Here is an 11909-nt window from a genome sequence, read left to right as displayed (position 1 = left end):
GGACCCCACAACAGAGGAGGCCCCACCGAAGCCCGCCCCTGCTGTCAGCTCTGGGAGTCCCCATGGCGGGATTACCAAATGCGGCATTTCCTGACTTCCACATCCGGGTCTGAGAGAGTCCAAGGATTCATTGTAAGGAACAGGGCCTAAGGTCAGCAGAAAGAGGGCCAAGGATCTGTCAGAGTCAATATGAGGATAGAAGAACCTGGGACCCCACAACATAGGGGACCGCATGGAAGCCCACCCCTGCTGTCAGCTCTGGGAGTCCCCAGGGCTGGATGACCACACGCGGTGTTTCTTGACTTCCACATACTGGGTAGGAGAGACTCCTGAAGACTTGGTATAAGGGAAAGGGCCTCAGGTTCACAGAGGTGTTGGGGCAGGCCCTGCTTGAGTCAAGGTGAGGGCACAGAAGGAAGACTAAGGGGCCTTGGATCCCAGAACACTCAGTCTTAGGAGCCTCCAGGGCAGGAAGACCACATGGCGTCAGAGAGATTTTGGAGGTTTGGTTCCTGAAGGAAGGCCTCAGGATGGCAGTGGGAGGACCTAGGTTGTGCCAGGATGGAAAGGGAAGATGGAGGGAACTTGGACTACAAAGTAGAGTAAGCCTGGGAGGCCCCAATGCAGGATGACCACAGGGGTGTTTCTTGACTTCTTCATCCTGGTCTAAGCGATACTGGGGGCTTAGTATGAGGAGAGGGCCTCAGGTCAGCAGAGGAAAGGTCAAGGTCTTGCCGGGAGTCAAGGTGAGAACACATAGGGAGAACTATGGGACCCTGTCCCCAAGAACAAAGGGGATTTCGCAGAAACAGTCTCCTGCTGTCAATCCTTGGTAGCTTCAGGTGGGGGTGGGGAAGTGTTTGAGAATGTGATGTTTCCTGACTTCTTACTTGAGCATCTGAGGAAGGTGAGGCTTAACCACAGAGGGCTGTACTCACGGATGCAGAAGGAAGAGGTCCAGGCCTTTTGAGGAGTCATGGTAAGGACTGTGAGAGAAGATTGAGTGAACTCACAGGATAATGTATGGAAAGCGAGCCCTCCCTGCAACTTCTTTCAGTCATGAGAGAACGTGAAGTGGTGTGGCTGCATTAGGTGGTCCCTCATTTTCATCTTTGATCTCACATAAAGGTAAGACCTTTGTTTAAAGAGGGGAAACTCAGGTAAACAGAAAGAAGCCTTGCCAAACATCAAGGTGATGACTGAGAAGACCCCACATCCCACTGAGATGCACTCCACAGAGATGCAGCCACAGCTTACTGTTCCCCTGGAAGCCCTGCTCAGGTGTGGCTAGATATAGGATTCTCTCACTTCATTCTGTTCAGTCTCAGGGATATGTGATCTTGTTCTGACTTTTGCCTCAAACCAGCAGAGGGGTGGACCCCAAGCTCTGCCAGAAATAAGTTGAGGACCATAAGTGAACACACAGGGGACCAGTACCCCAGAACAAAGGGTACCTCTCAGAGTCTGCCTCACAAAGTCCTCACAAAGCTCTGTGAGCACTGGGAGCCTGGGACTGTGTTTGCAGCCTGCACCCTAAGGGGCTACTTTATTTCCTCTTACAGGGGCACCAGAAACTGGAAGGCAAAGGTCTTGATGTGAGGCACATACCCTCAAGTCACAGAGCAGAAGAGGCCTAGGTGGTGCCAGCAGTCAAGGTGAGGTGCATAACCTGAGTGTGTCCCCAAGGTCTCCCCCATCTCAAAACAGACCGGATCCCACAGCACCCAACCCCACTTCACCCTATTGTCAGCCCCAGAACCTTGAGAGTACTGACGGCACCCTGAGGAACAATCTCACTTCCTCATTCAGAATCCTAGGAGACAGACTTCCCCAGAGGAGAGACCTCTGTGAAGCCCAAAAGCACCCCTAAAGAGGAGACCTGTAAGTTGCCTTTGTCAGAGCTGCCAAAGGTGTGTTTCTTAGCTGATGCCACTCACACTTGCTTTCTCTCCCAAGCCCGTGGATCTCATCGCCCACCTCCTGTTCATATTCCTGCCAACAAGAGTCATCATGCTTCCTACTCCAAAGTATTGGTGCTACATGCGTGAAGAAGGCCTTCAGTCCCAAAGTGAGGCACAGGGCCACTTGGGTGGACAGATTCCTGAGACTAAGGCGGAGGAAGCCATTTCCTTCCTCTCCAGCTCCTGCCTTTCCTCTCCCTCTTCCTCTTCTTCCTCTACTTCCTCTTCCTCCTCCTCCTTTTCCTCCTCTTCCTCATCCTCCTCTTTTTCCTCTTCTTCTTCATGCTGTTGTTCCTGCTCTTCCTCCTCCTCTACCTCTTCCTCCTCTACTTCTTCTTCTTCCTCCTGCTCCTGCTCTTCCTCCTCCTATGCTTCTTCCTCCTCTTCTTCCTCCTCCTCTTTTTCTCCCCTTTCCTCCTCCCACTGTCAGATAACAGGAATCATGAAGGTACATGCTGATCCTGCTAAGGCACCACATCCCCTCCAGCTTCCTCAGAGTGGCTACTTCTCTCCCACTGTTATGGCAGTGACTCCTTCAATAAGATCATGTAAGGGCTTCAGCACCCAGGAAGAGGAGGGGCCAAGCATTTCCCAAGCTCTGCTAGACACTGGACCCTTGCTTAGAGATGCTATAGAAGATAAGGTTGCTGGTCTGGTGGGGTTCTTGCTCCTCAAGTACAGAACAAAGGAACCAATCACAAAAGCAGAAATGTTGAGTAGTGTCATCAAAGAATACCAAGATCACTTCTTTGTGATCTTTAACGAAGCATCAGAGTGCATGCAGTTGGTCTTTGGCATTGATGTGAAGGAAGTGGATCCTACCAGCCACTCTTATGTCCTGGTCACCACCTTGGGCCTCACCTGCAATGGGATGTTGAATGATGAGCAGAGTGTTCCCAAGACCGGCCTCTTGATAAATATTCTGGGTGTGATCTTCATGAATGGCAACTGTGCCCCTGAGGGGGTCATCTGGGAAGTACTGAGTGTTATGGGGGTTTATGATGGAAGGGAGCACTTCATCTACGGGGAGCCCAGGAAGCTCATCACCAAAGATTGGGTGCAAGAACAATACCTGGAGTACCGACAGGTGCCCAACAGCAATCCTGCATGCTATGAGTTCTTGTGGGGTCCCAGAGCCCATGCTGAAACCAGCAAGATGAAAGTCTTGGAGCTTTTGGCCGAGGTCAATGATACCATCCCCATGGCCTTCCCTAACTGCTATGAGGAGGCTTTGAAAGATGAGAAAGAGAGATCCCAAGCCAGAGCTGTTGTCAGTGAGAGTGGGGCAGCCAGGACCAGGGTCTGGGCCTATTCTAGAGCCACATCCAGCAGCTTCTCTTGCTCTAAGTGAAGCCTGAGGAATATTTTTCACTCTGATTTTGAACCAAGCGGTCACTGTTCTAAGTAGTGGAGAAGCAGAATAGGAACTGGGAGAATTTAGTATATAACAGCTTTGTGTTCCTGTTCTATAAGGGTGGTTTGGAGATATTTTTTCTTTTTTGAATTTTTCAGATGTTTTTATTTATTTATTTTTAATTTTAAGGATTAGCCTCTTTTTTTTTTTTTAATATCTTTATTGATTTCAGAGAGAGGAAAGGAGAGGGAGAGGCAGAGATAGAAACATCAATGATGAGAGAGTCATTGATCAAGCCCGCAACCCCAGGCATGTGCCCTGACAGGGAATCGAACCCTGATCTCCTGGATCCTAGGTCGACGCTCAACCGCTGAGCCACACCTGGCCGGGCCAGATGTTGTTCTTATTAATGGAAGGTTTAATTAACTTGAAGTTCTAAGTTTACAAATGACGTCACAAATGTATTGCAGTTTACCCAGTTTAATAAGTGTTTTGCCTATTTTTTATTTACAGTTATTTTTACTACAGTTGTCTTTTAACTTTCATACTAGCTTTATGAGTGATTAATCTACTATCTTTACTGTATATTTACCTTTACAACTGAGATTTATACTTTCATATGTTTTCTTGTTACTAATTAGCATCTCTCTTTTCAGCTCAAAAGAAGTCCTTTTAATATTTCTTGTAAGGCCAGTTTAGTGGTAATGAACTCCTTTAGATTTTGCTTGTCTGGAAAACTTGATCTCCCTTCAAATTCTGAATAACTTTCCTGGGAAGAGTATTCAAGGTTGAAAGTTTTTTGCTTTCAGCACTTTGAATATATTGTGTCACTCCCTTCTGGCTTGCAAAGTTTCTGCTGAAAAATCTGCTGATAGTTTTATGGGGCTGGTTCGGGGGTCCCCATGTATATAGCAAGTTATTTTTCTCTTGCTGTTTTAAGATGCTCTGCATTTTGGTGTTTTGTAAAACAAATTGGAAACCTTCCATATTATTTTGTGATCTGAAACAAGATAGCATGGCACTGAAAAAAGTTTCCTTGGAAATGTAAAAGAAGTCAGCAGAAAAAGTTTTTAAAAATTAATTCTGGCCTTCCCTTATCCCTTTTATCATATTGTTCTATAAAATTATAAGATGTATACCTGGATATGCTTGGCTTATTAAAAAATGTATGAGAAATTAAATATGATTAAATAATACCTGCTCACTGGCTCATTTCTTCCATATCATTAATTAAACATTGGCTCTCAGGAACTCCCTGTGTTAGTAGTGGGGACACTAGCATAAGCAGGACACATCCACCCATAGAATGATAGTCTAGAAACCACAGTCATATAAGGAATGTAATGAGGTGTCCCATAAGACCCACAGAACAAATAAAAGAAGGGGAGAGGTGGTGGGGCTCCAGGGGAGAGCACACAAGTGTAAATGGCCCAAGCCAGGATATTTGGGGCATTGGGAAACTGTGATTTCTTCTGGAGGAGTTAATTGTAATGAAGCTGGGAGATGGCTGCTGCCAGATTCACAGACAGCATGTGCTGGGAGATGAGAGAAAAACCCAGAATGTAAAACTGCACTTAGCAGTGATTTTGGGGATAATGGATAATCCAGAGCAGTCTCCACCTGGGACATATAGGGAAGGTGTCCTACACTTCTTGTCCCAGGACGCTTGAAGACACTGTATAAACTAGATGTTTTATACCCATCATCTGCAAGGATTTCTGGAAAATCCAGTGATATTCTTCTGAAGTGGTACCCAGAAGGCTCTAATACTGATACTCTTTTCCCTGGCCATGGATTGCTATATCCATTCTATTAAATACAGTATTTTAATTAGATTATCTTAGTGTAATTTGCACAGCTCTAAGCAAAGGCTTGATATTTGGTAAGGTTGAAATGAATGAAAATTATGGTTTGAATGTAAGAGCAGCTGGGGGGGAAGAAAGAAGTTGGTCTTTTACTCAAATTCTGGGACCTTTGAGTTGCTCCTAGGGGAATCTGGGGAAGACTCCCCCACATCCAAATTAAATAATTGATCCTTTAGGAATAAATTGTGCTGAGTTTTATGTATGAAGTAGTAGTTTTGGCTAATTTAATATTCTGTTTCCTATTGCATTTCATTTTCTGTGATATCTGAAAAACAAATAAAAAACAAAAATATATACAGAACTGAACAAAAGGAAGACAAACAATCCAATTAAAAACTGGGAAAAACCCCCGAATAAACACTTCTCCAAAGAGGACATACAGATGGCCAAGAGACATATGAAAAAATGCTCAAAGCCACTAATCATCAGAAAGATGCAAACTAAAACTACAATAAAGTATCATCTCACACCTGTAAGAATGGCTACCATCAATAACAACAAAAAAACAAGTGCCAGTGAGGATGTGGGGAAAGGGAACCTTAGTACACTGCTGGTAGAAATGCAGACTGGTGCAGCCACTGTGGAAAACTGTATGGAGATTCCTCAAAAAAATAAAAATGGAGCTTCCATTTGACCCAGTGATCCCCCTTCTAAGAATATATCCTAAGAATCCCAAAACACCAATCAGAAATAACTTATGCCCCCCTATGTTCATAGCAGCATTATTTACAATAGCTAAGATCTGGAAACAACCCAAGTGTCCATCAGTAGATGAGTGGATAAAAAATCTGTGATACATTTACACAACGGAGTACTATGTAGCTGTATAAAAGAAAGATCTCTTACCCTTTGAGGCAGCATGGATGGACCTGGAGAATATTATGCTAAGTGAAATGAGCCAGTCAGAAGGAGACAAATATCACATAATCTCACTTATACGTGCAATCTAATGAACAAAAGAAAATGACGAAAAAATAGGTTCAGAGACATGGAAGCATGGAACAGACTGAAAGATCTCAGAGGGAAAAGAGGCAGGGCCAGAAGAGATTAACCAAATAACTTATATGCATATATGCATAGCTTATGGACACAGACAATAATGTGGTGAAGGGGTGGGGTGGGAACTTTGTGGATGGGGCAGAGGGGAAAATGGGGGACATCTGTAATACTCTCAACAATAAATTTTTATAAACCCCCAAATTTTCCAGAGTTGAGGGTAGTAAGGCTTGGGGGTAATATAATATTAGAAATAACTGCCATTCATCATAGTTCCAATATACACGAGGCACTTTGTGAGGTGCTTTACAAACACTCCATGCATTTCCTCAGTCTTACAAGACAGGGCTTATCAAACCCACCTACTTCACAGAGGAAGAACCTGAGGCTCATAGGGCCTGGTAATTTTCCCAGGACCACATTGCTTGTGAGAGAGCTGACATTAGATCCCTCTTCTGAATTCATCTAAAGTCCATGTTGTTCTTATCCATCCCAGCCTGTGGCCAACCTTCTGATTCATAAACCATTTTTCTTCTCAGTACTGCATGATGTCTCCCTGGCAACTCAAAGTGGGACCCTGAGGCCAAGGTGCTAAAAGCAAGCCTAAGGAAGGAAGGTGGCAGTGCCAATCAAACACAATCTGGGTAATGTCCATGCCTTATTTACCAAGGTTCTTCCTGCCCAAGTCCCAGAGTTCCTTGAGAGATGAAATATTGGCATTTCTATCTAGTCCAAGCACTTTCCCACATAACAACACCCTTCCCCCTGGTCTTCCCTTGTGTGCCCTCCTGTCCAAATCTGGAACATGGCTTATTGACCAGCTCATCACTGTTGTCTCCTCTGAAGGCTTCACACACTCAAAGTGAAACAGTCCCAAATATCGTGCGCTACCCCCAACATAGAGCACTTCTACTCCCTGCTAAAGTCTCATGATCATCCATCCTTCACTCTAGAATCCCCCTGATGGCAAAAGTTCCTTCGAATTTGAACAGTGATCTTTAGGTACTTGGTCATTCTGTTGGATATCTTCAACATATTCTTAAAATGTTTTACAAATGAACCAGTGAGTAATTTCCCAAATTTGAGGATGTAACCCTGAAATTAGAGAGAGGGTTTTTAAAAATACCTCATATTTACAACAAGAGTTTAATGAAGTATCTTATTTGAACCTGCCCAATGAACACATACATGGATGAATCAGCTTACCTAGGTGGTCAAAACCCAATGCCTCCCTCATAAGTGATAGATGAGGGAAGGGGATGGAAGTCACTGTGGAGCAAACATCTACAGAGTTTAAATTCCCCCAAGCTTAGATCTCCCTAGTAGGTTAAAAATGATTTCTATGTAGACATGCCCATCCTAATTAAAAAGTAATAATAATGATCCTTTCTTCCACTGCTTCTTGTCTGTGTATCTGTCCCACAGCAAAATAATAATTTTAGTGTGCCTGATGGCACCTATAAAGGTATTCAGGTGTGTTCAGTCATGTAGAGGATAGCAGAAACTCACAAGATTTAGGAGATATATCAAAAGGAAGGAGAATATGCTCAACCAACTGAGATTATACAGGTTATCTAAAAGGGAAGTGCAGAAAATTGTTGTTGAGTGAAGATGGCAAACCCACTCAACTGATATTTACAGGATCCTTTCTTTTTTTCTTTTTTATATGCTTTTCTTGATTTCGGAGAGAGGAAGTGAGGGAGAGAGATAGAAACATCAATGATGAGAGTCATTGATCGGCTGCCTCCTGCATGCCCCCTACTGGGATGGAGCCCACAACCTAGGTGTGTGGCCTGACCAGGAATCCAACCTTGATCTCCTGGATCATAGGTCGATGTTCAACCTCTGAGCCACACTGGCTGGGCACAAGATCCTTTGAAAATTACATGTGATCCTGTGTTAAAAATCACCTGTCACTTAGTAGTCATCTAAAAAAGTTGGCGAATTTATGGCAAATTTGACCTTCTCAGAAATTCCTCCAAGAAATGAAGGTTATTGTTATCAGCATAGAAGCTCTTATTTCTCCATCTGCTAAGATTGTTGAAGAAGGACAGTTGAGTCTTTCTCCAGACATACACAAGTTTTTGTCCCTCCCAAGTTCATACTCATACCCAATGACTGGTCAGTTCAAGAGTATACCTGCCCAACACCTTTTCCCTGATTTATAAAAATTCAGAAGGCCCATCCCAATTCTAAAACGCCTCATGTGGCCCGGCCGGGCATGGCTCAGCGGTTGAGCGTCAACCTAGGATCCAGGCGATCGAGGTTCGATTCCCGGTCAGGGCATATGTCCGGTTGTGGGCTTGATCAATGACTCTCTCATCATTGATGTTTCTATCTCTCTCTCACTCTCGCTCTCTCTCTCTCCTTTCCTCTCTCTGAAATCAATAAAGATATATTTTAAAAAATAGTTTTAAAAGCCCCATGTGTTCATATGAAGCCCTTATTGTAAATGCATTGTAGGTCAATCCCTTCTCCCATAGGCATTGACCCTAAGAGAATTCCCCAGTCAATCCCCTACATGCTAATCTCAGTCTCAGAGACTGCTTCAGAAAAAAACAAACCAGTGACAGTGTGTTTTTCTATGTATTAATATTTGTTTTTATTATTAATTCTTAGTATGGACAAACTTATGAATATTTTTATAGCTTCTGGTGTTTTATTTCCCACCCCCAAAATATAAACATATTCACCTATATTGTCTTATGGTTTTTATAAAGAGTTTGTAAGATTTTGATTGATCTATGTAAAGAGAGTAGAGACCCAGTCTTTTTATTGTTTTTTGTCATGATTAAATAGTTCTCTCTACAGTATTTATTTAAAAAATTAATCTTCTCCACCCAGCCGGGTGTGGCTCAGGGGTTGAGCATCGACCTAGGATCCAGGCATTAGGGGTTAGATTCCCAGTCAGGGCACATGCCTGGTTGCGGGCTCGAGCAATGACCCTCTCATCATTGATGTTTCTCTTTCTCTCTCTCTCCCTCTCTTTTCCTCTCTCTGAAATCAATAAAGATGTATTTTAAATAAATAATAAAAAATTAATCTTCTCCAAAACTTTTCTAAGGTGTAATGTGTGTGTTTTTATATTCACTTAATTATTTTTATTTCTTATTTTTTAAATTTATCTTTATGGTTGAAAGTATTACAGATATCTCCCCTTTTTTCCCCATTGATCCCCTCCAACCTGCGTCTGCGCCGCCCCACAAGGCCTTCACCACACTATTGTCTGTGTCCATGGGTTATGTATATATGCATATTGTTCTTTGATTAATCTCTCCCCACCCAGTCCCCCATCCCCACTTTCCCACTGAGATGCATCAGTGTTGTTCCATGCTTCTATGTCTCTGCATCTATTTTGTTCCCCAGTCTATTTTGTTTATTAGATTCCAGATATGAGTGAGATCATGTAAAACTGAATCAGGAAGAATCAGAAAACCTGAAGAGGCTAATAACAACTAATGAAATCAAAGCAGTAATTAAAAAAACTCCCAGCAAACAAAATCTCTGGTCTGGAAGGCTGCACAAGGGAGTTTTCTAATTCTTTAAGTTGTAGGATTAGATAGTTTACTAAAAATTGTTCGTGCTTTGTGAGTTAGGCCTGTAGTGCTATGAACTTTCCTCTTAGGACTACTTTCACTGTGTCTCTTAGATTTTGGGTTGTTGTGTGTTCATTTTCATTTGTTTCCAGGAAGTTTTTGATTTCTTTCTTGATCTTATTGGTAACCCATTCATTGTTTAATAACATGTTATTTAGTCTCCATGTGTTTGAATGTTTTTGAACGTTTTTACTGTAGTTAATTTCTAATTTCATGCCATTGTGATCTGAGATGCTTGATGTGATTCCAGTCTTCTTGAACTTGTAGAGTCCAGTTTTGTGTTCTAATATATGTTGAAAATGACCCTTGTGCACTTGAGAGGAATGTATATTCTGCAGCTCTGGGGTGAAATGTTCTGTAAATATCAATTAAATCCATTTGATCTAGTGTGCCATTTAGAGTCACTGGTTCTGTGTTGCCTTTTTGTCTGGAAGATCTATCCAGCAAAGTCAGTGGGCTGTTAAAGTTCACGACTATGACTGTGCTACTGTTGTTCTCTCCCATAAAGTCCTTAAGGTTATAATTGATAGGTCCTTATTTATTGCCATTTTAATTCTTTATGCCTATGATTTTCTCTGTATTTCTTATTATTACAGCAGCCTCTTTAACATTTCTTGCAATGATTCTATTTTTACTTCTAACTACAGCAGTCCCTTAAACACTTCCTGCAATGACAGTTTGGTGGTGATCAACTCCTTTAGCCATTTTTTTTGGGGGGAGGGGGGGTCTGGGAAGCTCTTTCTTTCAACACCTATTATTTATATTTTATTTTAGTATTTTATTATTTATTTCTTTTTATTTTTATTTAAAATATTACAGAAGTCCCTTTTTCTCCCCAATGACCCACTCCACCCAATCGCATTCCCTTCCCCAGTCACTCTCCCCACCATTGTCGGTGTCCTTGGGTTGTGCATATATGCATATAAATTCTTTGGTTACTCTCTCCCCCTCCACCCACCCACCCTCCTCCAACCCTCTGACACTCGTCAGTTTGATCTATGCTTCCATGTCATTGAATCTATTCTGTTCATCAGTTTATTAAGTTCTTTAGATTTCACATATAAGCGAGATCATGTGATGTTTGTCTTTCTCTGCCTGGCTTATTTCACATAGCATAATTTTCTCCAGGTCCATCCATACTGTCCCAAAGAGCACGAGATCCTTCTTCTTTATAGCTTCGTATGTAGTTTTTCTTGGTGTAAATATCTCACAGCTTTTTTTATCCACTCATCTACTGATGGGCACTTGGGCTGTTTCCAGATCTTAGCTATTGTAAATTGTGCTGCTATGAACATAGGGGTGCATAGGTTTTTTCTGATTAGTGCTTCAGGATTCTTAAGATATATTCCTAGAAATGGGATCACTGGGTCAAAAGGCAGCTGGATGCACCAGTCTATATTCCCACCAGCAGTGTACTAGGGTTCCCCTTTCTCCACATCCTCACCAGGGTTTGTTGATGGTAGCCATTCTGACAGGTGTGAAGTGATACCTCATTGTGGTTTTAATTTGCATCTCTCTGATGATTAGCGATGTCGAGCATTTACTCATGTGTCTCTTGGTCATCTGTATGACCTCTCTGGAGAAGTATCTATTCAGGTCTTTTGCCATTTCTTAATTGGGTTGTTAGCCTTCCTCTTACTGAGTAGTATGAGTTCTTTGTACACTTTGGAAATTAGTCCCTTATCAGATAAATCTTTGGAAAACATGTTTTCCCAGACTTGGGGTTCCTTTGTATTTTAGGGCTGTTTTCTTTTGCTGTGCAGAAGCTTTTTAGTTTGATGTAGTCCCATATGATTATTTTTTCTTTTGTTTCTCTTGCTCTAGGAGATGTATCAGTAAAAATTCTATTATGTGAGATGTCTGTGACTTTACTGCCTATGTTTTTTTTCCAGGATTTAATGGTTTCACAACTTACATTTAATTCTTTTACCCATTTTGAGTTTATTTTTGTATATGATTAAAGTTGGTGGTCTAGTTTCATTTTTTTTGCATCTAGCTGTCCAATTTTCCCAGCACCATTTACTGAAGAGACTGTCTTTACTCCACTGTACATGCTTGCCTCCTTTGTCAATATTAACTTACCATATTGTTGCGAGTCTATTTCTGGGGTCTCTGTTCTGTTCCATTGATCTATATG

At 42.2% G+C, this 11909-nt stretch overlaps 1 protein-coding gene across 1 annotated transcript; it reads left to right on the top strand.

Moving 5' to 3' along the window:
• Window positions 1-1926: 1926 nt before the first annotated feature.
• LOC308550991 (melanoma-associated antigen 8-like) lies at window positions 1927-3312 on the top strand (the record flags this gene model as incomplete). Its single annotated transcript, XM_081125392.1, has 1 exon — window positions 1927-3312. One exon carries the CDS (start codon window positions 1927-1929, stop codon window positions 3310-3312), a length of 1386 nt encoding a protein of 461 aa, XP_080981518.1.
• Between the last annotated feature and the right edge of the window lie 8597 nt (window positions 3313-11909).

This window comes from Miniopterus schreibersii, assembly GCF_964146895.1.
Source record: "Miniopterus schreibersii genome assembly, chromosome: X".
In the NCBI taxonomy this organism is placed as follows: Eukaryota; Metazoa; Chordata; class Mammalia; order Chiroptera; family Miniopteridae; genus Miniopterus; species Miniopterus schreibersii.
This window is presented reverse-complemented; position numbering and strand designations above follow the sequence as displayed.